The 27,795-nt window shown below is 44.2% G+C and overlaps 1 protein-coding gene and 1 pseudogene across 4 annotated transcripts in view; one reads left to right on the plus strand and one right to left on the minus strand.

Annotated features, from left to right (window-relative positions):
* The window catches only part of ANXA2 (annexin A2), a 56,221-nt gene extending 32,043 nt beyond the window's left edge, over window positions 1–24,178 (minus strand). Inside the window, exons 1-3 of one of the 4 annotated variants that reach the window (XM_015452886.3) lie at window positions 24,063–24,178; window positions 4,586–4,644; window positions 271–370 (exon numbers count right to left, since the gene is read on the minus strand). In XM_015452886.3, coding sequence (XP_015308372.2) covers window positions 271–370; window positions 4,586–4,633 — 148 coding nt within the window. In that variant the 5' untranslated portion in view covers window positions 4,634–4,644; window positions 24,063–24,178. Of the gene's footprint in view, window positions 1–270; window positions 371–4,585; window positions 4,645–12,042; window positions 12,312–16,741; window positions 17,299–24,062 lie in introns of those variants that run through there. The other 3 variants (XM_005559693.4, XM_045395560.3, XM_065548002.1) reach the window with 3 other exon arrangements.
* Window positions 24,179–25,866: 1,688 nt separating this feature from the next.
* LOC102139913 (small ribosomal subunit protein eS10-like) lies at window positions 25,867–26,907 on the plus strand (annotated as a pseudogene).
* The last annotated feature ends 888 nt before the right edge of the window (window positions 26,908–27,795 follow it).

Consider the following 27,795-nt stretch of genomic DNA (forward strand, 5'->3'; position numbering starts at 1 on the left):
GAGGAAGGGCAGGAAGGAGGGAGAAAAGAGAAAGAAGGAGAGAAGGAAGAAAGGGAGAAAGGAGGGAAGGAGAGAAGGAAAAAGAAAGAAAGAAAGCAGGGAGGGAAGGAAGGAAAGGAGGCGTGGGTTGAGCCAGGTCTGGATCCACTCCATTAAAGCTCAATGACAATTTCAAATTACCAATGTATGGCAATTTGAGGGAGAATAAAGAGACAACCAAAAATGTCTCATTAAGACCCTGACAAGAGGAGGACAAATGTTATCACCTACCTTTGGTCTTGATGGCTGTTTCAATGTTCAAAGCATCGCGCTCAGCATCAAAGTTGGTGTAGGCTTTGACTGACCCATATGCACTTGGGGGTGTAGAGTGCTGAGGTTAAAAGATAAACATACTCAAATGACACACATTTAAAATTCCCTTGTTGAAATAACAATTCCTAATATGTTTTCCTATTGTTTCCTTTAACAATTCAAATCCTTCTCATACTAAGCAACTAGGTAGGTATTAACACACCATCACACTTCATGCAAGTAATTTCATTTTTTCTAATAAGAATTCTTCAAAGGCTCAGCTAGTTTAGAATATGCTGTCTCAATTTCAACTTTTCATCTTACTTTTCATGAGAGCTCAAAAGTAGACAATGCAAAGCTGGAGACCTGAAGCCACCATTTACTCAGGAGGGCTCTGAAGACCATTATACTGGGCTGGCAACAATTTGAAATAAGCTGAAAATATGGAAATGCCTCAATGACAAGAGTGTTTAGTCAGGTTTCTGCTACAGGCACACAAATTTCTACTGGACTGGTGTTGCTGAGCTTACAATTCAGATCAATGATGGAAGCAGCTTCTTCCACCTCTTTACTTTGCTCACCACTGTGGCACCAAAGTGGTCTGACCAGACAGCCCACATCCTCCTTGTGTTTCCTCCCCTCTCTCCTCTGTATCCTTCCCTCTGCCTTCGTTAACACCATTCCTTCTGCCTACCACCCTCCACTCTTGCTAAGATTTCTTATTGCCTTTTAAACCACACCCTCCTCCTTTCCCAATGCTTTTCTTTTCTTTTCTTAGGTAGGATCTCACTCTGTTGCCTATGCTAGAGTGCAGTGGTGTGATCATCGCTCATTGCAGCCTCAACCTCCTGGGCTCAGGTGATCCTCCCACATCAGCCTCCTGAGTATCTGGGATTACAGGCACCCGCCACCACACCGGGCTAATTTTTTCATTTTTTTAAGAGATGGGATTTCTCCGTGTTGCCCAGGCTGCTCTTGAACTCCTGGGCTCCAGTGATCTTCCCATTTTGGCCTCCCAAAGTGCTGGGGTTACAGGTGTGAGCCACCACGCCCAGCCTCTCAGTGCTTTTTGAAGCTCATTATCCTTCCTGATCTGACAGGTGGGAATCTCTCCCATTCCAGATTGAGGTAAGGACAATGGCATGCTTCTACATCACTTCTCCTTTCAAGGTATTAACTTCCCTCCTTCTTTGAAATGCTCTTACAGTTTTCCCTCTCCCTGCTACCCAGTCCCAAAGCAAAGGGCAGACAAAGAGGATGGACAATCTAGTTGTGGTTGGCTGATGGCTGGTGGAGGCAGCATCACTGCCCACCCTCAACATCAAGGCTCCCATCCTACAATCACCCCAACTCCCCCGCACATAATGCCCATATAATGTGATGACTTGGCCTTGGTGCAGTTTCTGTAAAGAGTGAAAAGGCCAAGATCCCTGAGTTACTTCTCCACCCACAGGCAACACATTATAAACCACCCAGCACCCACGACGTTCCATTTTATTAGCACTCAGACTGTACAGGTGAGCAACTAAGATGCCTTCCTCCTAGATGTCTCCCAGGACAGGCCAGAAATCTAAGTTCAGTATTTGACAAATGTTTCCAAATGCACTTGTGAGGACTATCTTGGCCAAATATTAAATCCAGTTAATATTTATAACTCTGACATGCAATGCATTATCAAAGTATGTTCCATCTAATTTCACCACGTAAACTTTCCAGTAAGATGAACTTGATGACACGGAGCACACATTCAGGAAAAAGGCAAAGTGCTATTTTGAAATGCTCAGTGTGTTTGCTGTGGTAGCTATAAAATGTGGATGAAACCTAAGGAAAAACATTTTCCCATTTATTAAGAGTGCCATCAGTTATTTACAAGGCAGGCAGTCCAGCCACTGAGCCATATCACACATGACTGCATTCACCAGGAGATACGTTGTCTTGTTCCAAAAACAGTGAGTGGGGAAAAGGTTTGTGTCATTTTACAGTGCCTCTGGAAATGAAATTAAATAGAGAATTGAACCTATTACCTATAAAATCCACTTGTCTGAAATCAAATTAGTGAGGCAAAGTTGAGTTATCTTTTCTTTCCTTAAAATACTGGGGAACATGTGACATTTTCTATTTCTGCCCCACCTCTCCACACATAGAAATATACTAAAGTAGAGTAACTTCAGAGGCTACACGAAAAGCCCTCTTATAAAACCTGATAGCAAAAACAATCTAAGTCCATTAGAGAAACAAATTATTTATCACCTGAATTTGTCAGACCTCAACATGCAGTTTGTATTACTGTCAAAAAGAGCATGCACAAGTTTCAAGAAGAAAAAAGACTTTTAAAAAAACTCTATAGGCTTTATTTACACTCCATACAACCTGTGCTTTCACAGGCTCCACTAATTTGAACATTTTGATGGCAAGTACCATGAACAATACAGAGGGTCTTGTACCATGTGACCCAAGTCACTGTCAACCTCTGTTGAGTGATACATTGCATTTTATTTTTTTTTTTTTTTTTTTTTTTTTTTTTTTTTTTTTTGAGACGGAGTCTCGCTCTGCCACCCAGGCTGGAGTGCAGTGGCCGGATCTCAGCTCACTGCAAGCTCCGCCTCCCGGGTTTACGCCATTCTCCTGCCTCAGCCTCCCGAGTAGCTGGGACTACAGGCGCCCGCCACCTCGCCCAGCTAAGTTTTTTGTATTTTTTAGTAGAGACGGGGTTTCACTGTGTTAGCCAGGATGGTCTCGATCTCCTGACCTCGTGATCCGCCCGTCTCGGCCTCCCAAAGTGCTGGGATTACAGGCTTGAGCCACCGCGCCCGGCCTACATTGCATTTTAATTTCAATCAAAGCATATTTTGAAAGATCTGTCAGATATGGCTATAAACCAGCATTAGCGCTGAGTTTGTATAAAAGCCATTTCTGCCAAGATGACCTGGAAGATGTATAGTATCATTAGTTATTTTACATATTCACAATTTATATTCCACTTGATTCTAAAAGTATTTGAAATAATTTTATTTCACATATAGCTTAAATTTTTTAATTGTAAAAAAAAGAAACAAATGCAACAGAATGTCTAGGTTCACATATTTCCTATGAAAGAAAATTCAATTTATTTCTGAACTCCCTAATAGTCAAAGTAAAAAAGGAAACAAATGAATTATAACAATTTCATTATATTCTTGGTTTTTTAAAAGAAATATCCTTGCCGGGCGCGGTGGCTCAAGCCTGTAATCCCAGCACTTTGGGAGGCCGAGATGGGCGGATCACAAGGTCAGGAGATCGAGACCATCCTGGCTAACACGGTGAAACCCCGTCTCTACTAAAAAATACAAAAAATTAGCCGGGTGAGGCGGCGGGCGCCTGTAGTCCCAGCTACTCGGGAGGCTGAGGCAGGAGAATGGCCTGAACCCGGGAGGCGGAGCTTGCAGTGAGCTGAGATCCGGCCACTGCACTCCAGCCTGGGCAACAGAGCAAGACTCCGTCTCAAAAAAAAAAAAAAAAAAAAGAAATATCCTAGCTTTTTTGGAGAAAATCTTTTCCAGGTGTTAAATTTTTAAAAGTATAGGTCCTCGGGCCGGGCGCAGGGGCTAATGCCTGTAATCCCAGCACTTTGAGAGGCCAAGGCAGGTGGATCACAAACTCAAGAGATCAAGCCCATCCTGGCCAACATGGGGAAAACCCAGTCCCAACTGAAAATACAAAAATTAGCTGGGTGTGGCGGTGCGCGCCTGTAGTCCCAGCTACTCGCAGGAGAATCGCTTGAATCCGGGAGGTAGAGGTTGCAGTGAGCCGAGATCGTGCCACTACACTCCAGCCTGGTGACAGAGTGAGACTCTGTCTCAAAAAATAAATGAATAAATAAATAAAAGTATAAGCCCTCATCTGGAATAACTTCCTGGACACTGTAAGAAATCCAAAAGATGCAGAATTATTTTTGATATGGCTGTGGCTTATGCCAACCAGTAATACAATCCCAGGACATCACATTAAAAGTCATGTATCATTGTAACAATTATTACCAATGACATGTTAAGTATGGCAGAATAAAATTCCAGCCATTCCAGTGTCACTAATTCTGTCCAATTTTAATGTGAGGCCAAGAAAAGTTTCCAGTGCCATGATATTTCCTTCAAATTGAACTACTAGGAACAGCTGAAGTATTGAGAAAGAGGAGAACCAAATGATGACTGTCTGAAACATCCCCATCTTCCTTAGATGTACAAGGAAACAGAGTAACATAGTTATCCAGAGATGTCCAACTTGCAAAAATTACATAAAGTGAAACTGATATACTTACATCACCCTCCAAGCTGAGCTTGCACAGGATTTCATGAACAGTAGACATTTTGAAGGAAGCTGGAAAAAAAGTACATCAAAAAGTCTTTATGAAGAGGCTTTCCTTTACTCTGAAGCACAGCGATTCATTATGCTAATTTCTACTCCTTGGACCATTTCATCTGAGGATATTAGAGTCATTTTTGCAAATAGATGCAATTCTCATCTTATGATTGAAAAAAACTAAAGCTCAGAGATGGTCTGCCTTGGGTTGGGATGGACTACTAAACTAGCCAGTCTTTCTCTTCCTCTGTGTAAACAGAACCTGGGGAGACTGATTTGTGAATACAAAAACAAAATGTTCCCCGTGGCTAATGCAACCTGTTCAGACAGGATAAAACTGAGACTTCTACTTCTCATAAAAGGTGATGGGCTTGCCAAACCAGCCACTACTTCTATATTTCTCATAAGTAATTAAATATATTGAGAAGGACCTGAAAGCTACAACGTGAATTGAAATTAGTAGCATTTTCATGTTGCCCTAATTCTTAATTGGAACCTTTATTATTACCCATAATTACTTTCTTAGTCCAATGACACTTGGAAGATATTAAAGTATTTATGAGAAAGACGATGGACAGATTTTCTGACCTTAACTCATTCCATAAAGAATTGAATCTGTTGTATTTAAGATTCGAAATGGCTGAAATGAAGTCATCTTCTTCCAGTTAATATACTTAATGGGGCAGCAAAACGACAGCCTGATGAATCGGCTTTCCAGCTTTGCAATCAAACAGTTCTCGGAACTGATACGCCCAATCCCTGCCAATAAGGAGTGCTCAATTGGTGGTAAATTATCTCAACAGAGACAAGACAGGTCATCAACATAATCACCCCAAAAATAAAGAAAATAAAGCAGAGCTGCGTCCTGAAATAGACAGGAATGACATTTAAATTGCAGCGACTTCTGCTTTGGTCTCTTTTTCCTTAATATTCTTTGATCAAGGAAACTGCACACATGCAAATTCAGCTTTCTATTCTCTTCAGTTTGCTTAGTCTAAGTATTTTCATAAAACTGGTTTGGCGAGAGTATTTGACATTGATATTTGCTAACTTATAGGAACATTTTTGGACTAAGCAGATCCCAGGCCTGGTGTGGGAAGAAAGTGGGGAAATGTAAGAGGAGAGGATTTGCCTTTAGTTGTGATGAAGGATGTATTTTTGCAAGATTCTCATCCTGGGCTCTCCCCAGACCACTCCTCTCTTCTTGATGCTCACAGAAGCTTTTTATGCACAGTGAAGTCAGTCAAAGACCTTCCACTTCCCTCACACTCACAACTCGCAGACAGCCTCCCCACCCCAATTTGTCCCACCCATGGGGTATAATGCTGGTTTGTAAAAAGTATTGCTCTAGAAATTAACTGGTACATTCAGACATGAAATATTATTCAGCACTGAAAAAAAATGAGCCACCAAGCCATGAAAAGACACAGAGGAACCTAAATTGCACATTGCTAAGTGAAAGAAGCCAACTGAAAAGGTAACATAGTGCAGAGTTCCAACTTCATACCATTCTGGGAAAGGCGAAATTACGGGGACAGCAAAAAGATCAGGGATTCAGGGGAGGAGGAAATGAATAGGTAGAGCAAAGAGGATTATTAAGGCAGTGAAATGATTCTATATGATACTGTAATGGTGGATGCATGCCATATATTTGTCAAAATCCATGTACAACACTAACAGTGAATGCTAATGTAAATTATGGACTTTGAGTGATAATGATGTGTCAATGCAGGTCCATCAGCGCTAACAAATGTACCACCCTGATACAGGATGTCGACAGTAGAGGCTATACGTGTGTGGGAACAGGGGAACATGGGCATTCTTTGTATTTTCCATTCAACTTTGCCATGAACCTAAAACTTTCCTAAAAATGAAGACAATCGGCCGGGTGCAGTGGCTCACACCTGTAATCCCAGCACTTTGGGAGGCCGAGGCAGGTGAATCACAAGGTCAGGAGATAGAGAGCAGCCTGGCCAACATGTCTCTACTAAAAATACAGAAATTAGCCGGGCCTGGCGGTGGGCACCTGTAATCCCAGCTACTCAGGACGCTGAGACAGAAGAAAAGCTTGAAACCAGAAGGCAGAGGCTGCAGTGAGCCGAGATCACGCCACTGCACTCCAGCCTGGGCAACGAGAGCAAAACTCCGTCTCAAACAAACAAAAAAATGAAGACCAGGCCAGGCGCGGTGGCTCACGCCTGTAATCCCAGCACTTTGGGAGGCCGAGGCGGGCGGATCACAAGGTCAGGAGATTGAGACCACGGTGAAACCTCGTCTCTAGTAAAAATACAAAAAAAGTTAGCCAGGCGCGGTGGCGGGCATCTGTAGTCCCAGCTACTCAGGAGGCTGAGGCAGGAGAATGGCGTGAACCCGGAAGGCGGAGCTTGCAGTGAGCCGAGATCGAGCCACTGCACTCCAGCCTGGGAGACAGAGCGAGACTCCGTCTCAAAAAAAAAAAAAAAAAAAAAAAAAAAAAAAAAAAAAAAAATGAAGACCATTTTAAAAAGTCTTGCTCTGTGGCAGAACCATCCAATACAGCAGCCACCAGCCTCATGTGGCTACAAAGGATCTGAAATGTGGTCAGTTCAAACTGAGATGTGCTGTAAGTGTAAAGGACATACTGAATTTTGAAGACATAGTATGAAAAAACTATATAAAATCTCTCATTTATAATTTCTTTCTTGGTAAAGGCAGGGTCTTGCTATATTGCCCAGGCTGGTCTCGGACTCCTAGCCTCAAGTGATCCAAGTGCTGAGATTACGGGCATAAACCATTGTGTCCAGCCCAATAATTTATATATTGATCATATATTACAATTACAACTATGGTATCTTGAGTATATCTTATTTCCATTTAATTTCACCCATTTATTTTGCCTTTTTTAATGTAGGTACTAGAAAATTTTCAATATAGGAAGCTCTCGTTCTATTTCTATGGAGTAGTACTGGTCCAGAGGATCTCAGAGAGCCGTAACCCAATCTTAATCCCAAAACCTTTGTAACAGCCACAAGTTTGAGTCTTCTTGACTTTTTTTCTTTTTTTTTCTTTTTTCTTTTTTTAATGTTTCAGTAGATACAGGGTCCCACTATGTTGCCCAGGCTGGTCTTGAATTCCTGGGCTCAAGCAATCCCTCCCGCCTTAGCCTGCCAAATCACTGGGATTACAGGGTGAGCCCAGCCCTTTTTTTTTTTTTTTGAGACAGGGTTTCTCTCTCTGTCACCCAGGCTGAAGTGCAGTGGTGCAATCATAGTTCACTGCAGCCTTAATCTCCAGGGCTCAAGAGATCTTCCTGCCTCAGCCTCCCAAGTAGCTGGGACTACAGGTGTGTGCCACTACACCTGGCTTTTTTTTTTCTTTCTTTTTTTTCAGTAGAGATAATGTCACGTTATGTTGCCCAGGCTGACAGTCTTCTTGACAGAGCAAGAAATCTCCAACTTCAACATGAACCAAGAAACATTCTAGAGGGTCTCATCAGCATCCCTCAGCCCGAGAATTACCAAAGCAGAGTGAAATTCCTAGGACTCACATCAAACCACCCAAGCCCTGGCCTTAACTATCACCCCTGGACTCAGTCAGAACTGGACCAGGTCTGCAGCAGGAGAGAAACTGTTGTCATCTGCCGTGCAGAATTCTAGTCTCTACCGTAAACAGGCAAGAAATAAAAAATAAAAAATGTCAAACGTAAAACAAAAGCAAAAACAGAGGACCGGCAAGTCAGAGTTGTAAACAGAGTTGTTTCCACTTAGTATAGACTAAATTCCACTTTTTATGAAATTAGGTACCTCACATCAGTTCTGATGTTTAGAAAATCTCAACTAGAGACACCGTAACTTTTCATTGTGTTGTTCTTTCAAGCTGTCTTTCAAGCTCTGAGCTTTGTAGACTGCTGCCTACCCGGCTCCCACATGGGACTCCCCAGTACTGTGCAGATCAAACACAATCTGATAGGCTTCTTTACACCCTCCATTCATGTTAATTCTTCTCCCACAGCCACAACACCTTGAGGAGACTGTTAAAAGCCCCACAAATCTTCCTTTTGGTTTCACTTTCACAACTGTGTTGCTCTTCCATCAAATTAGTCCTGCATGCCACCATCAACTAAATCTATTTAATCTTCTCAAAATCATTCAACATCATTCGAAATCAGTCCTCCAGCAGAGCCCAGCCTTCAAAGATGAGCATCAGAATCCAGCCTCAGTTCCCTCTGTTCACTCCCCAGCTAAAGTAGACTAGGGCCAAAGTGGGACTTGCCTGTCCGCAGTCACCACCACTTTAGTATCTGCTCCAACAGGGTCACCACGACCCCCTACTCCACAGAACTCTATCTTGCCTTTCAGTGCCAGGGCACTTTTTGATACCACTTAATTCATCTATTCGACAGAATGTTTTAAGTGCCCTACACGTGCCAAGTATTCAAATGGCAAATGTATAGGTACAGTTCAAAGCAGTAGAGAGTATATGGTTGACCTCATCTTCCCTGGGTAGTCCCAGTCCCCCTACAGATTTAAGAGTATCTTTACATAATGTAGGTGCTAAAGCAACTTGAAAACAATGAGTTGCTATTTTGCATAACATTTATATTATTTATAACCATTCTGCAGAAAAAAAGACACACAAACGTCACAATAACCACAAAGTCACACTTAGCACAAAGCAGTATCTATGAAACGTGACATCATCCCACGCAGGTGCCTTTTGTATCCATATAAATATTTCCTACTTCATGCGAGTTTAATGGCAAACATTTTTACCCTAGAAATAAAATATGGCCTCTTTCCTCCCATGCCGATAGCATTCCAGAAAACACGGTGAACATTCCTAAAACCTACTGCACTTTCTGTAAGAAGTGTGGCAAGCACCAACCCCACTAAATGGCCCAGTACCAGGACTCCCTGTATGCCCAAGGGAAAGCGGCATTATGGCAAGAAGCAGAGTGACTATGGTGGGCAGACTAAGCCAATTTTCTGGAAAATGGCTAAAACTACAAAGGAGGTTATGCTGAGGCTTGAGTGTGCTGAGCCCATCTGCAGATCTAAGAAAATGCTGGCTGTGAAGACATGCAAACATTTTCAACTGGGAGGACATCACAAAAGAAAGGGCCAAGTGATCCAGTTCTAAGCGTCATCTTTTGTTTTATTATGAGGACAATAAAATCTGGAGGTCCAAAAAACAAAATAAAAAGAAATAAAATACAGTGCTTGCTTCACCACTCCATCAAATCCCCTAGCAATGCAAAGTCATTTTGCATATGATCAAATATTGCGAAGTTGGCTTTGCGATGTGCGATTCACTGTTTGTTAAAACATTAGTCTAATATAGTATATTTCACTAATGAGACTGTGTCAGTGTGCTGCTATCCTTGAAAGCAGGAAAAGGAAGTCTTGGCAGTGCTACTGTAGGTTACAAACACTGGTAATACTGAAGGAATTAATCAACGAACCCATACCAAGCACATGCTGAGCCTGCAAAATATGAAAGGATACAAAAGACACTTATAAAACTGTGAAATGCAGACTTCCTCCCTGCAGGACCTTTGAGCTCTCTTCCCTCCGTGCCTCTGTGACACACTTAAAGTCTAGCGCAGGGTCACCCAGTGAATAAGCAGCTGAGGCAGGGCCAAAACCCAGATCCCCAGACTCCTGAGCCAATGCCCTTTCAACCTCACCACAACGGTTCTTCATTCCAAGTGATTAAGACACAGAGAGAAAGATCATAGTCATCAGAGAGGGATTAGTTAAGGGCTTAACAGGGAGGTGCTGACTGCCTAGGCTGAGAATGGTGAATCACAGCTGAGAAGGGTGACTCACAGCCTTAAAGCAAGGGGGAAGGCCTGGGGAGAAGGGAAGAGGAAGAATGCCCCAGGGTGGCAGGAGAACAAGAGAACACGCTGGAAAATGAGCCATGTCCAGTGGGGTGCCCTGTGGGGAACCTAAAATATAAGTCTCTGAATGGTGCAAAGTTAAGCTTGCCTATGGAAATACTGATGAGCCAAAGTGATTGGGACTCAGTACTCATATTTACCTATTCACCAAAACATTTGCTCTGGAGGCAGAATTTTCTTACTGAAAACAACTACTCTGACTTTAATGTACCTATTGTTACGAATGAAAATTAAAAATGAAGTCTACAGGCTGTATGAGACAATTCCACCTCTACTCAGTCCTCATCACCGTGTAAAATTCATAAATCCATTAAAAGCAGAACCACTACTCCTTTTCTGGCAGACTTCTCTAAAGAACATGAAAATGGCAGTTTGCACCACTCTTTCCAACACTTCAGCCTCACCCAGCTGGCCGACTGGTTTCAACTCGCAAACAAGGAAAAAAAAAAAAAAATCAACAAATTCAATCTGTTGATGAGTACATCTACACATCAGGGCCTTCCATTCCCAGGGAGAGCTGGGTCACTAGACAACATCATTACAATGGCCCTTTATCAGAGAAAGTTTTTCTGTTTAAGGAAATAAACTAGAGGTACAGGGAGACTTGCTGATAAGAGCCATACCCACCTCAAACTGGTTTAAAATCATTCACTACTTGGTTAGGAAAACAGGTCACTTGTCCCCACCCTAACGAAAAGAACAGTTTCTTCTGCCTTGAAAAGGTTGATAAATAAGACTGTGAATGCCCGGCTAGAAAAGCCCCCAGTGCAAGGCTGATCATTAATGAAATCCGTGCAGTTATTGAGAAACAAGTCATTTACACTCAACATAAGAACTATCTTATTCAGGTTGGTGCAAAAGTAACTGCCATTATTTTTAATAGCAAAAAACCACAATTACTTTTGTACCAACCTAATAATTAAAGGGTTTGTTCTTTAAAAAAAAAAAAAAAAAAAAAAAAAACTCTACAGATTTTATTGTATTTTATTGCTTCACTACAAAAGTGAGGTTACAAAAAAAAAAGGACAAGTGAAGCAGTTTTCACTCCCAAAAAGAAGGGTAAAAGTTTACAAAAAGGTTAAACAAAAGAAAACTTAAAAGTCAACACTTCAAATAGTAAAAACACATTCGACTGAATTGAAATAAGAACCAGTTCCAGAAAGCCCAAATGTTAATCTGAACAAAAAAAAACATACTGCAACAGGGCTGGTCTGCACAGGCAAACCTGAGTCTAATCCAGAAGTTTCATGGACACACCCACTTCACAGTTTAAATGTGGAGTGTTGATGCGTTACCACAAAACAGATGGCTAGCAACCATGATGAATCAATCAGGGACTAGATGATTCAAATGAAGATTTTAAAGCAAAAATGAGTAGGGGTGGCAGTATGGAGAGTTGATTTTCTCCATCAAAGCTCTTACTGTACACGGTCCTGGACTCACAGTCTACAGGCCACACTGGAATTTAAAACAGAAAAAAAAAGCATGTACTGGGTGGGGAGAGGGGTTCCCACTGTACTCCATCCTCCACCCACCTATTGCATCTTTATTTAACAGAACCTTTTTGAAAGCAGATACTCTTCCCCTTGGTTTTCTGGTCTTGATTAATGACTTAGTCACAGGGCCAACTCATTCCCCAGAATTCCTGGAATTCGGCCCAGTGGCCTTGATCAAACCGAGCAGGAGGGACACACAGCACTTGCTCTAGCCTGTCTCTTCTGTGGCCTGATCGGAATCAGTATTTGTTTGCTCCCTACTGACTTGTTGCAGCCTCATGCTCTCACAGCCTTTCTCTGCTGGTCTCCTGATCTGGGGTTGGAGTGGGTGGAAAGAGACTGGCAGGAAGAATGATGTCACTTGGCATGAAGCACTTTCAGGGTTGGGAAATCCAGGCCTTTGAGTCTACAACTCAATTTCAGTGTTTTATGGCCCACATATTGTATTTTCAGCAGGGCCTGGCCGCCTACAGAAAAAAAGTCCAATGTCAGCATTCAAGATCTTCCACACTGTGGACTTACCTACCTTTCCTTAAATACCTTCTGCACACACACACACACATACGCATACACGCATCCTGCACAGAAGAGTTAACTGGACTGTTAACTCTTCCCTAAACACGCCAGCACTTTCTAAGTTCCCTCCACCAGGAACCTCAATCTTAATTAGCTGACACATGAATGAGTCTTTAGGATACAGAAAATCATAAATGCCACCTTTCTCACACACTCCTCCTTGCCCCGTGCTTCTGCAGCTTTTTGTGTGTCTGTGCAACATTAGAGTTGCGTGTGTAAAGTCTGTGTTCCATATTATCTGCTCACAACATTTCCAACCTACTCCTTCCTGTTTTCTCACAGATCTGAGCATAGTGCCTGGCACACGACAGGCATTCAATTTCATCTTGAGATGGTTTACACACACTGGATCTTTCTATATTAGAAAGTCTTTTTTTTCTTCTTTTCCAACACACTCTCCTTCCTCAGTTTTCTCTCTCCCTCAGGCTGGACATTTCAAATGCAGTTCCAGTTCCATGCATTCAGAGCTGGAGGCTTAAATCATCAACTTCTGCAAATCTTAACAAAGCCTTCGGGGCAGCCTCTTATCAATATATAGCCATGGCCCCCACCTCTGTGCAGTCAGGGCTCCTTGGGTCCTAGCTCTGTCCGTAGGACAACATGGGAATGTAACCTACAACTCCTGGCAAGAAGGGATCAAAGTGGCACGATGTATGAGCGGCTTTAGGACTCTGATTTCCTCTGAGCTGTTAGTGTGTAGCCTGGGTGTGGCAGGGAGACAAAGCGCATGGACAAAGGGCTTTCATATCACAGTCACTCCCTGGAATCAGAAATTTCTACACCACACCTGGGGTAAAACTCAGGCCACCTGGGTGCTACCGACTTGTGCTCTAACAAGGTTAAACTCAGCTGGATTAAAAGCTTCAGGGTGTGCCGGGCACAGTGGCTCATGCCTGTAATCCCAGCAGTTTGGGAAGCCAAGGCGGGCGGATCACTTGAGCTCAACAGTTCCAGACCAGCCTGGCCAACATGATGAAACCTTGTCTCTACTAAAAATACAAAAATTAGCTCGGCATGGTGGTAGGTGCCTTTAATCCCAGCTACGCGGGAGGGTGAGGCTGGAGAATCACTTGAACCTGGGAGGCGGAGGCTACAGTGAGGAGAGATCGTGCCACTGCTGCACTCCGGGCTGCGTGACACAGCAAGGCTCCATCTCAAAAAAAAAAAAAAAAAGGCTTCAGGGTGTATCCTAGAAGGGAGATTTGGAAGTAATCTGATGGAACCACCCAGAAGGACAAATATGGACATCTCCTGACCCCTACTGCGACCTGTCCCTCCAGAAAGTAGATGAGGACTGCCTCTGGCAACAGCAGAAGAAAAAACATACCAGGCAGTGAATGGGTGGAAACAATTTTTTTAAGGGACTGGAATTTCCTTTGGTGTGGCCTACAACTAGAATAGGGTGTGGCACCGGGGAAAGTGAAGAGGATTCTCATGTGAGAAAAAGAGGAACATTCCATTTCTATTTAATTCTCACAACTGAATCTGGAAGGCAGCTTAAGACACCATAACTTTAAGCAAAACTTCCCCGAGGTAGGCAAAATACGAAGTTTAGGTCTGTGGAACAGCTGGATTAAAAGGGAAATGAATCCCTGCCAAGTTCAGAAACTGGTATTAATTTGGGAAAATATAAAGTTTAAAATCCAAAAATTCACTTTTTGGAATTGTTGTCTCTTTTCTTTCTCCGCCAGATTTAAGGTCTAAAGAGCAGGGATTTTGGGGGCTGTCAGAGGGGAGTCTGTTTTGTTCACTGCTGTATCCCTAGTGCCCATAACTACGAGTGGAACACAGGAGGTGATCAACATTTTGTGGAATAAATGGTTGTTTAAAGCAGCCCACTAGGGCCTGAGACACCTTTTGTGACAATCCCACTCTCCCTCAATGAAAAATGTCTCCGCAGGCTCCAGGCTCTGCACAAGCACAGAGAGAACAAAGGCTCCAGACAATGCATTAGTGCCAGATTCTAGGCCCAATGGTGAGAGCCTACAGCCCTCAAAATCAATAGCAATTATAGAAGCATATCTACTTTGCCAGGAAAACTGCTCAAATCAGAAATTAGCCAGGAAACTAACGGCCATGACTGCAAGCCTAATGTCAATCGATACCACAGTTTAATAGCTCAAAGACACAAGATGTTAAATATTGAGACTCCAGTGCAAGACTGAGCTCCTAATCAAAGTCAGTGAGTCAGCAATATTTCCTGGGCATTTACCACAGGCAGGCTACTTGGCACTGCAGGAAATTACAAAATCTAGACGGTCTCCAAATCACAAACCTCCGATTGTAAAAATGCACATAGATGGTCACACCCTTCCACTGCAGATGCAATGGACACTTGGAGAAACCCTTGACCTTTAGATAATCAACAGACTTGGAAGAAGGGAAGAAATTATTAAGCAGGACTGTGTTAACACTCTTGGCCCTTGCCCATCAAGGGCACCTCTGCTGCCCCAGTCTTACCAAAAATCTTCCTTCATACTGCCTGAATATTACCACTTTGAGTTCTATAAATTATAGATCTGTTTAGGTGAACAAGGTTTTTTAAATTATTTTATGTATTTATTTTTTGAGACTGGGTCTTGCTATGTTGTTCACATTGGCCTTGGACTCAAGAGATCCTCTAGCTTGAGCAGCTGGGACTACAGGCCCACGACCACGCCCAGCATCGCTGGGTTTTTTTTTGTTTTGTTTTTGTTTTTTTGACACGGAATCTGGCTGACACCCAGGCTGGAGTGCAGTGGCACGATCTCGGCTCACTGCAAGCTCCGCCTCCCAGGTTCACGCCATTCTCCTGCCTCAGCCTCCCCAACAGCTGGGACTAGAGGCGCACGCCGCCACGCCCAGCTAACTTTTTGTGTTTTTAATAGAAACGGGGTTTCACCGTGTTAGCCAGGATGGTCTCGATCTCCTGACCTTGTAATCCGCCCGCCTCGGTCTCCCAAAGTGCTGGAATTAAGGAGTGAGCCACCGCGCCCCAGCCTGTTGTTTTTTAAATAACAGGACTCCTCTGGGTTGCTGAGGTTGTTAGGACCACCAACCATTTCTAACAATGACTATTGATTCAATCTGCTAGCCTCTAGCTGGATGCAGGTCTGCTGAAATGGGAAGGAGGAAGGAATGCAGCGTAACTGGACCGGCCTGGATGGCTGTTGTAATACGTCACAGAAGAGCGTCTCTAAGGAGGTGGAATGTGGAAAAAAGAAAGTGGAACAGGGGCAAAGACATAATTTTCCAATTAAAATAATTTACTCAGTGTCAATCTTAAAGCTAAAAAAAGTTTCAGAAAAATATTTCAGTGATTTAGTCTTCCTACACACATATTGCCCCTCACTACCCTCCACCTCCCCACCACCAACCCCATAATTAGGCAGTGCATGTTAAATAGGTTTTTCAGGGCTAGCCTGAGAATGTCAGCACCTTCTGCAACACTGGTTCAGTGGGAAAGTGCATTCTGCATTCCAAGTCACCAAGTTCCAGACGGGGACAGTAGCACACGCATGTGAACAGAATCCATCAGTACAGTCCGGGGCCCAGGCCCTTGCACGGCAACAGCTTAAGGCTTTTGGTAATGGCCCAGGGTGCACCCATGAGGCCACTCCTCTTTTACACACACAGACACCCACAGCTTTAAAATGGCAATCTGACTACAAAAATGACACTTTGCATTTGCACAGCACTTTGTGTTTTTTGTGTACTTTACACATTTATTATCGAATGACGGTGTTTTTTGGAATCTCCAATAACCCTGTTTGGGTGGTGGTAAGAACAGGTATCCTTAAGCCACCTTCCCAGATAAGGAAACTGGTGTTCCCCTCCTTCCTCTCAACAGGCAGCTGATGGAACCCAAGCCCTCCACACCAGCCCTGGGGCCAGCTGCACTGAGCGGCCAGGAGGGAGCAGCCCCGGGGCGCCACGCCCTTCTCTGTACCCTCAGTTCCTGACTCACTGTCACATCATGGCGAGTAACAGGACACCCCTCCCCACAGAATCATGGGGCACACTACCTTCCTGATGCCAATGTGTTCAAACAAGCGGGCAACTCTCCAGGTAGAGTGAAATCCGAAGTTGCTATGCTACCAGATAACCCAGACCAAGGGGGAATAACTGACGTTTTTATGTTTTCTTTTATTGGGGGGGGGGAGACTGGGGGGTGCCTACTCACATTCTCTCCTCTCATCTTCCCCCGCTACTTCCCTCTTGCTGGTCGGTTCAACTCCACAAGCGCGCGTTTGTTCTGAGTACAGTAACTTAGAGCAGATGGGGGCACTTCCTAGGGGGCGGTGGAAAGCCCACTCTCTACTGCTGCGCCGGGGACCCACAGCTTCCTGGGCGGCCACGCCCTGCCTCGGCGGCGCCTGGCGCGTCTGGAATGCGGGGCCTCCCTCCGCCCCCCTCCCCGCGCCGCCTCGCCCCGCTCCCGCAAGGACTTCTTGGAGAAGCCCGACCCCCCACCCTACCCTGGACCCTCCCGGCCCGAGCTCACGCCTGCCCCAAACACCTTAGCCCCCTCCCCAAAAGACTCTCCAGTGTGAGCTGTCCCTTCAGTCCCCTGCCCCCGACGGCCTCCGGGGCCAGTCGCCGGAGCCTCCCTGCCAGGCGGTACCCTTCTTCCCAGCGTCTCCGCACCCCGCTAGCTGGCGGCCTGTAGCGGGCTGGTGGGGCGCGCCCCGCTTACCTGGGCCGTGCGCCGAGAGCTGAGAGCGTCCCCAGATGCCGAGCAGAGCCGGCTGGCCAGGGTGGGGCTTTTATACTCGCCATATCCTCCCTCGGCGAGGCGAGGCCCGCCCCGCCCCGCCCCGCCTCCCCCTTATACGGCCGGCTCCCACCCGGAGTCAGGGGTGACTCACCCCGGCCCGCCGGCCCGCAGGGACCGCGCCCTGGAACGCTCTCGAGCCGCGCCACGTGGGAGCGGCCCCCGCGCCCCTGGCCCTGCCCTCCCAGAAAGCCCGGCCGAGGCTGCCCCGAGGCCCACAGGGGCCCCGTTTCTTCCTCCTTTCCTCATTTTACTTCTTAAGTGCCACGTCGAGCTCTCAGCCTCGGCTTGGGTTAATAAATTAACAAGACTTCAGTAGTAGACTCTGAACTTGCTTAAGTGGCTTTTTTTTTTTCTGGCGTTAATGCAGTGGAGGAAAGAATTGTTCCAAGAAACATAAATCTGGACTCCCTTGAGCTGGGACTGTTGGCATCCAGCGCCCCATTACCGTCTTCAAACATGTCAGCTTAACCTCTGGCCGCCAGTTCCCGGGGGGCGCGCGGGGAGGCAGGGAGATTCGCCCTGTGCTGCAAAGCCTGGCCCGCCCCGGCCTCCCAGCGCCGGGAAGCCCCAAGCCCGGGCTGGGAGGCCAAAGCCAGGAACCAGGATCCCACCTCAGTCCCGCCCAGGGAGGCGCCCCTGCCTCTAGCACGGCTGTGCTCTGCTTCTCTCCGCGCCTGGGGCATCTCTGCGCGGCCTCATGGCAAGCGGTCCTGAGCTGGGTGGGGCCCATAGCTTTGAACCCGGAGTTTCAACAAAGAACTTTCCTCTCGTCTTTCTTTCATGACTGCTGGGGTGTGTGTGTGGGGGGGGGTGTTTCTTGCAGCCATTTAGCCAACTCCCTTGCTCCGTTTTGCTGTTTCTCGCTTTTCTTATGAGACAGAGACAGAGACAGAGAGAGAGAGAGAGAGAGAGAGAGTGAGTGTGTGTGTGTGTGTGTGTGTGTGTGTGTGTGTTTCTTGCCGCCGTTTAGCCAACTCCCTTGCTCGGTTTTGCTGTTTCTCGCTTTTCTTCCGTGTGTGTGTGTGTGTGTGTGTGTGTGTGTGTGTGTGTGTGTGTGTTTCTTACAGCCGTTTAGCCAACTCCCTTGCTCGGTTTTGCTGTTTCTCGTTTTTCTTCCAAGAGTCTGTTTCTCGCTTTTCTTCCGTGTGTGTGTGTGTGTGTGTGTGTGTGTGTGTGTGTGTGTGTGTGTGTTTTTCTTGCAGCCGTTTAGCCAACTCCTTTGCTCGGTTTTGCAGTTTCTTGCTTTTCTTCCAAGAGTCACGTTGGCAACGTGCAGGCAAACACCTATTTGTTGTATGTGAGATGACGCAAACACTGTATTCGAACCTCAAACTAACAGGGAAGCAATGCTGAGAATCCCGAGGACCTCTCGCTGGTCTTTTAAACCCCTCCTTGCACACTCACTTCCTGCAGCTCTTTTTCCTGGTTTTGATGATTCTGTGTTTTAATCTCCCATTTATCTTAACATCCATTTTTACTTTCCAGTTGAGCGTCAATTCACGCCTGGGAATCAGAGAATGATAGCAAGGCCAACAGATATTCAGTGCTCGGCTCACTGTCATAGAGTGAGACAGGCAAAGTCAACCACAACTGGGGTCTCTTAACCCACCCAGAGCTCTGTGTTACGCAGCGCTTTCGCGAGGAATTATACGCGATGCTTTCGCTTTCATGAGGAATTATACACGATGCTTTCAGGAGGAATTATACATAATGGGCCCTACCACAGGGCCAAATAGAAAATAAAGCAACACTTTGGGCACAATTGCTGATTTACATTTCTAGCTCTTCAATGTAGCCTGAAAGCTTCAAAGTCAGAAATAGTGTTTGTCTACGTACGTGGTGTGAACATTTTGGAAGGTTAGGGCTACACAGGCAGACAGTAATACTGGGCACGATTCAGCCTCCCTTCTGTATATCTCAAGGTAGGTTCCACAGTCTCTTATTCATAACTGTGCTGTGATAGGCCTTTTACAGAAGATAAAATTTAATTTAAATCATATGGAATATATAAAAGACATCAAATGGCCAAAAGAATTTTGTGCTCATCTTGGGCGTGCAGCAAATCCAAACTTCCATAGATTTGTACAATCACCAGGCTTTGCTTCATGCTAAAGAAATGTGCACTGATGTTATCATAAAAATGAAGCTATTAGAAGTCATAGTTTGCTATTTCTGAGGAATGTGAGGCCAGTTCTTCCAGTATAAAAGATCTTTTGAGTATTAGTCAGAAGACTATTTTCCCCCCAGTTGAGGAGAATGTTTACATCAGCCCTCAGATTGCCTGCTGTTGTCCATATTGTTCTCTTAAGTGCTTAACTTTGTTTTGTTTGCACTTTATCTGCAGCACTCAACACCTCTTCTAGCGCCTAGCTAGCAATGATAGGCATTCACTAAATGTGATAGAATGATAGAATACAATTATTCACTGAATAATAGAATGTTAAAACAGGGAGGGGCCCTAGAGATTAAATTGCCCTATCCTTGATTTTTGCTATTATTATTATTGTATCTTTTACTTGAGGTCTCACTCTGTTACCCAGGCTAGAATGCATGGCGTGATTAGGGCTCACTGCATCCTTGACTATGGAGGCTTAAGAAATCCTCTTCCCTCAGCCTCTCAAGTAGCTGGGACCGCAGGCCCGCACCACCAAGCCTGGCTAATTTTTCTATTATTTGTAGAGAAGACAGGGTCTTGCTATGCTGCTCAGGCTGGTCCCGAACTCCTGGGCTCAAGTGATCCGCCTACCTTAGCCTCCCAAAGTTCTGGGATTACAGGTGCGAATTACTATATCCGGCTCTTGATTTTTATATATGAAGAAATTGGAGTCCAAATAAAATCTCCTGCCCAGTCCAGGGATTAAATAATGCACCCAAGGCCCTCGTGTCAGTTGCGTTTGCAGTATAACAAATTATCCTCATAAATTTAGTGGTTAAACATAACCATGTACTTGCTTGTGATTCTGCAATTTAAGCAGTACCTAGTGGGGACAGCTTGGTGCGCCTCCACAGCATGTTGGGTTGGGTAGTTTAGATGGGGTTGGAAGATTGAAAGCAGCTTCCTTTGTCTGGCAACTGAGCTGGGAATGCTAGAATGACAAAGACCAGGCTGGGCCTTTCTCTTCCTTGGTCTTACATCCTCCAGGTTCTCCTCTTTTCCTCCACCATGGTAGTCATGGCAGCCAGGCTTCTAGAAGCAGAAGCTGAAGCTGCCAGGCCTCTTGGCTCACAGGCTGTGCAAAAACAAGCAATAGGCTGGATTTGCCCTATGGGCTGCAGTTTGCTGATCTTTGTTTTAATCCATTGCCTTACACAAGTTTTTGGTTTTGCCCTCTGACATCTAGGCTCCTCCCTTTGAGATATATTTCCTTTTCTTAAGAATGGCCCATATTTGTAGCTGAGCAGCTCTCTCAGTCTGCTTCATTCATGCCAGGAGAAACTGAAAGGTCTAGAAACCTCTTCGCATTTTGCACTTTTTCTGGTTTAAGCTGGCAGTTCTTTCATTAATACAAGTATCTTAAAAACCATGTGGATTTTCTATATCTTATTAAGGTTCACACCACGCTCCAAAATTTATATACAATTTTCTCAAAAACTTTATTTATGTAAATCTTGCTGAGGTTTAATTCCATGTTCCAAGATTCACATTCTTTTTTTTTTTTTTAAATAGATCTCTCTCTACTTTACATGTCAGGCTGCAGGGGGACAATGCACTTAAGATTCTTAAAAGCCCTGAGATGGTCTTCGAAGCACCACATTAAATCTTTCTTGGAGTCTTTAAAAAGAAGTTGTTGCCGGGCATGGTGGCTCACACTTGTAATCCCAGCACTTTGGGAGGCCAAGGCAGATGGATCACAAAGTCAAGAGATCGAGACCATCCTGGCCAACATGGTGAAACTCCGTCTCTACTAAAAATACAAAAATTAGCCGGGCATGGTAGCGCATGCCTGTGATCTCAGCTACTCAGGAGGCTGAGGCAGGAGAATCGCTTGAACCTGGGAGGCGGAAGTTGTGGTGAGCCGGGATTACACCACTGCATTCCAGCCTAGCAACAGAGCAAGACTCTGTCTCAAAAAAAAAAAAAAAAAAAAAAAAAAGTAGTTTTTATAGCCACATCTTGATTTGGTCTTTCCCCAGATACCATTTCTTACTTTGCAAACATTTTACTGACTAGAATTCTGCTTGAAAACCAAACAGATCTTGCCCTTTGGCAATAAAACCCATTGGCACTTTCAGCATTTTACCTGAAAATCTCCTTGGCTAGATCCACAAGTTCAATGGCACATATTCTATCTTCTTTTCTTTTCTTTGTTTTTTTTTTTTGTTTTTTTTTTTGTTTGTTTGTTTGTTTTGAGACAGAGTTTCACTCTTGTTGCCCAGGCTAGAGTGCAATGGCGCAATTTCGGCTCACCGCAACCTCTGCCTTCCAGGTACAAAGGATTCTCCTGTCTCAGCCTCCCAAGTAGCTTGGATTACAGGCCTGCGCCACCACATCCGGCTATTTTTTTTTTTTTTTTTAATTTAGTAGAGACGAGGTTTCACCATGTTAGTCAGGCTGGTCTCAAACTCCTGAACTCAGGGGATCTACCCGCCTCGGCTTCCCAAACTGCTGGGATTATAGGCGTGTGCCACCGCACCCGGCTTCATATTCTATTGCTCGTGTCACCACAGGCAACAGCAATGTCAAACATCCTGCCACTACGTGATATAGTTTGCCTCTTCTCCAGTCCTCCATAGCAATTTCCTCGCTGCTCTACCAACTTCCACTCACAGTCATCTCTCTAGTTACCAGCTGGCAAGTCAGTGTCACATACTTTAGGGTTTTATTACAGCAACACTCCACATCCAGGTACCAGTTTATGTTTCATTTACCTGTTAGTATGAAATAGACCACCTCCAAATCTTAGAGGTTTAAAACAACCACCACCATTTATTTGTTCATGATTCTGCAAAAGGTGGAGTTCACTGGGTCAGTTCATCTCTGATCTGTCTTAGCTAGGAAGACCCAAATGAGGCTGTAAGATCGAGAAGGGCCTCTCTCCAGTAGGGTAGTTACTGGTTTTCAAGAAGTCAGTGGAAGCTGCCAGGCCTAGAACTAAAACAGTGTCACTTCCACTGCATTCCAGTAGAACGCCAGCATAAGTTGGTCAAAGCAAGTCACATAACCCAGATGCAAGGGAAAGTGAAATAGACTCCACCTCTTCATAAAGCGAATGACATGTGAGTAAGTGGGTGGAGGGAATTGTTGGCGACCATCTTGGCAGACACTCTACCATAATCCTTAAACTAGTAAGGAACAGAGCTGAGGCCAGAATATGTTTTTCTACTTTCAATCTACTCTGTTGTCCATTACATCATATTTCTCAGATACCACCGCTCCTTCAGTGAGATAAAGATGACCCCAGGCCCACTACATTGTATGATTTAGACACTCATTAACATAATGCTATTATTTCCTTGAGCCTGTTATATGCAATCAGTATACGCATATATTGCTATTTGAAGACATGGCCAGAAGAGGAAAAGGATCTGGGAAATGTAACTGGCAAACAGCAAATAATAATTCTATAAAGAAAGAACAGGCAAAGTGAAGGGGAAAACTTATCAAAGAAATAACTGAAGAGAGGCCAAGCGTGGTGGCTCACGCCTGTAATCCCAGAACTTTGGGAGGTTGAGGCGGGTGGATCACCTGAGGTCAGGAGTTCGAGACCAGCCTGGCCAATATGGTGAAACCACTACAAATACAAAAAATCAGCTGGGCATGGTGGTGGGCACTTGTAATCCCAGCTACCTGGGAGGCTGAGGTAGGAGAATCACTTGAACCCGGGAGGTGGAGGTTGCAGCGAGTCAAGATTGCACCACCATTGCACTCCAGCCTGGGCGACAGAGCAAGACTCCGTTCTGGGGGCGGGGGGGGGGGACAAATAGGGTTGGATGTGTAAAGCTCTTATTTACAGATGAATGGCAAATTATAAATATATCAGGATATATGACCAGGTGAAACCTTTGAAAGCCTCTGTTTTCTCATCTGTGATACTGAGGACTATTGTGAAGACTAAAGTCCAGGTGCGGTGGCTCACACCTGTAATCCAATACTTTGGGAGGCCAAGGTGGGTGGATCACGAGATCAGGAGATCGAGACCATCCTGGCCAATATGGTGAAACTCTGTCTCTACTAAAAATACAAAAATTAGCCAGGCGTGGTGATGCTTGCCTGTAATCCCGGCTACTCAGGAGGCTGAGGCAGGAGAATTGCTTGAATCAGGGAATCGGAGGTTGCAGTGAGCCAAGATCACACCGCAGCACTCCAGCCTGGTGACAGAGGGAGACTCCATCGCAAAAAAAAAAAAAGATTAAAAAATGTATAAAGAATGTCTGGTATATTGTAGGTGCTGAAAGAAGGCATAGTTATTTCACTGGCTTTTTTAGTCTTTGCAAGCAGCTAGCCTTGCTGAACTCATAGTAAGACCTCAAGAAATCCTTGTTGAATTCACGTGTCATGGCCCAAACCACACAGAGTACTCTTGGTATGGACAAACCACAATGTCTATTTTGTTTGGAGGCATTTCCAGGGAAAAATCTGCAGCGAATTCGATGTCTCTTTCTCAGCTGTAACAGACGTTTTTGGCCTCAGTTCATTCTCTGTGAGACAGCCAGAATTCTCTTTCTGAGACATAATTCTGATTATATGACCCCTCTCCAGAAACTTCCCAGCAGGGCTCTGACCTACCTGGGCAGCCTCATTCCCCCACATCTTCACTCTTCACCGCTCCATGTGCCACTGCTGGACAGGCCAGGCTCATTCATGCCTCTGTACCTTCCTCCATCCTGTTTTCCTGCTGGAATGCCCTTTCCTGCTTTCCTCAGTGGTGAACTTTGCCTCATCCATCAAGCCTCAGAGTAAATATTATTTTCTACTGCAGAGCAAAGGCTTTCCCAAGCCCTTCAGGTCGATTTGGCTACTTCTCTTGGCATTTTAAAAATAATCTCTCCTCTTGCAGTTGTCACCTCACATTGTTATTTTTTTAATTTGTTGGTCTCAGCAACTAGGCAAGAGCTTCTTGAGGACAGGCGTTTTGGTTGTTTCCTCTTTGCATTGACATGATCTTACCCAGTACCTGTTACCATCAGATTTTTCTCCATAAACGCATTCCCTTGCCTTTGTTCATACTTAAACTCACCTGGCAAAAATTAAAATATATAGTATTCGGTGTGGTGAAAATGGGCAAAATGGGAATTTTCATACATTATTGGTGGAAGGGCAGTTTGTCAATATCTATCAATATTTCAAATACTCATGCCCTCTGATGCAGTGATGTTGGTTCAAGAAAGCTATCTTGAAGAGAGAGCTCTACGTGACCATAACAATATGTGTATAAGGACATTTATATCAGCTTTTAAGATTGAAACACCCTAAGTGGCCATCAATGAGGCTAAATTAAATTAATTTTAGAGTATCTGTTCAGTGGAATGAAACTGCTGAAAGGAATGGAGTAGATCAGTATGTCCTGACATGAACGGATTTCCAAAATATAGTGCTCAATGAAAGAACAAGCAGAATGTAAGTGTAAAACTGTGTCTTGCTGGAATACTAAGTTACAATACGATATATAAAACATTATGAAAACAGATTTGGCTACAGATGCCCACTCTGTCCAGATCATTCCTATATTAACCCACTGGAATATTGGGATGCTTCCTAAGGTGTAAGTTTCTTTTTTTTTTTTTTTCCACATTAAATTATGATTTATTTATTAGAAATTCCAAAAAGTCAAAATATTACCTTTGAGGACTTTTTTTTTTTTAACCAATTATTATCAGAAGACATAAGCACAAGTATAAGATTGTATCCATAAAAGTTTCTGAAAAACTTAGGGACATCCTGTTTTTATTTATTTATTTATTTATTTATTTATTTTTATTTTTTATTATACTTTAAGTTCTAGGGTACATGTGCATAACGTGCAGATTTGTTACATATGTATACTTGTGCTATGTGAGATGTAAGTTTCTTATTCTTAACTCAGCACATTTTACTGCATTTATACATTGGCATGTCAGAGAATGAATATTTCAAACCCTATCAGCCCCTATTGTTTCTTCCAGCAGCATTTTTCCATCTAATTTTGTAGAAAATACAAATATTTAGCTGCTAAGTGTCTGTTATCAATAGAAAAAAAAAAAAAACCCTAATTCTGCAATACAATATGTATTTCTTAGCCACAGAGTCTATTCAAAATAGGACAGTATTTTCATGAAATAAAATATTTTGTGTGAATATGAAAACACTCAAAAACATAGCTGCATTTTGAATGTTTTTATCTTTATTAAGTGTCTATCGAATGTATTCTGGTGTTTTGAATTTTTTTAACTTTGAATTTTTTTAACCAACATACAGTCTTCAAAGTTAAAAAAATTCAAAACACCCAAAATACATTCGATAGACACTCAATAAAGATAAAAACATTCAAAATGCAGCTATGTTTTTGTGTGTTTTCATATTCACTCGAAATATTTTACTTCATGAAAAATACTGTCCTAACTACTCGGGAGGCTGAGGCAGGAGAATCGCTTGAACCTCGGAGGCAGAGGGTGCGGTGAGCCGAGACTGCACCACTGCACTCCAGCCTGGGCAACAAGAGGGAAAAACTCCGTCTCAAAAGAAAAAAAGTCGCCCTTTTTTCTGGCCCAGGACCCGGACCCTACAGTCGCCGAAATGTTGATGCCTAAGAAGAACCGGATTGCCATTCATGAACTCCTTTTTGAGGAGGGAGTCACGGTGGCCAAGAAGGATGTCCACATGCCTAAGCAGCCAAAACTGGCAGACAAGAATCTGCCCAACCTTCATGTCATGAAGGCCATGCAGTGTCTCAAGTCCTGAGGCTACGAGAAGGAACAGTTTGCCTGGAAACATTTCTACTGGTACCTTACCAATGAGGATATCCACTATCTCCGTGATTACCTTCTGTTTTTTTTTTTGGTTTTGTTTTTTGTTTTTTGAGACGGAGTCTTGCTGTGTCGCCCAGGCTGGAGTGCAGTGGCTCGATCTCGGCTCACTGCAAGCTCCGCCTCCCGGGTTCACGCCATTCTCCTGCCTCAGCCTCCTGAGTAGCTGGGACTACAGGCGCCCGCCACCGCGCCCGGCTAATTTTTTGTATTTTTAGTAGAGACGGGGTTTCACCGTGGTCTCGATCTCCTGACCTTGTGATCCGCCCGCCTCGGCCTCCCAAAGTGCTGGGATTACAGGCGTGAGCCACCGCGCCCGGCCCGTGATTACTTTCATCTACCCCCGGAGACTGTGCCTGCCACTCGACGCCGCAGCCGTCCAGAGACTGGCAGGCCTCAGCCTAAAGGTCTGGAGGGTGAGCGACCTGCAAGACTCACAAGAGGGGAAGCCGACAGAGATACCTACAGGTGGATTGCTGTGCCTGCTGAATTTTTTTCACATCTAAACAGGAAAGCCGAGGCTGGGACTAGATCAGCAACCAAATTCCATTTTAGAGGCAGATTTGGTCGTGGACATGGACAGCCACCTCAGTAAAATTGGAGAGGATTATTTTGCATTGAATAAACTTACAGTCAAAAAAAAAAAAGTCAAACAGAATAATATGACTAAATTGATTCTATTTATGTTAATATTTATGTGTATTCACACATTATGTGTATATTCATATATGTCTGCATAGGTAGGTTCATGTAAACACATATGAAAATATATGGAAGTATGTACACCACAGTGGTATTGGTTAGCTTTGGGAAAAGTATTTGTTCAGGAGAATATTCACCTTTACTACATATGCTTGTTTGCATTATTTGATTTTTGTAAACAATACAGACACCTTCTACAGTTTTAAAAAGAGTTGAAAAAAAACCAACACAAAAACATATAACTAGTGAAAAGAAGGGCTGCCTTCTTACACTTAAGATTATGACACGGCCGGGCGCGGTGGCTCAAGCCTGTAATCCCAGCACTTTGGGAGGTCGAGACGGGCGGATCACGAGGTCAGGAGATCGAGACCATCTTGGCTAACACGGTAAAACCCCGTCTCTACTAAAAAATACAAAAAAACTAGCCGGGTGAGGTGGTGGGCGCCTGTAGTCCCAGCTACTCCGGAGGCTGAGGCAGGAGAATGGCGTGAACCCAGGAGGCGGAGCTTGCAGTGAGCTGAGATCCGGCCACTACACTCCAGCCTGGGTGACAGAGCGAGACTCCGTCTCAAAAAAAAAAAAAAAAAAAAAAAATTACGACAGCCTATGCCAGGTTTTGGGGAAAACTTGAATCTTTTTGATGGTATCTTTCATGTATATTTAAGAAAACGATAATTTTAAAATCTATAAATAGAGGAAAAGCTGGACATCACAGCACTCTCTGCTGACAAAGAAAACACTCAATATTGTAAAATCTCATGTGATTTTGTTTCTTCTAGTTATAATCTATGAGAATACAATTTAGGCAGAGCCAA

This window comes from Macaca fascicularis, chromosome 7 (assembly GCF_037993035.2).
Source record: "Macaca fascicularis isolate 582-1 chromosome 7, T2T-MFA8v1.1".
In the NCBI taxonomy this organism is placed as follows: Eukaryota; Metazoa; Chordata; class Mammalia; order Primates; family Cercopithecidae; genus Macaca; species Macaca fascicularis.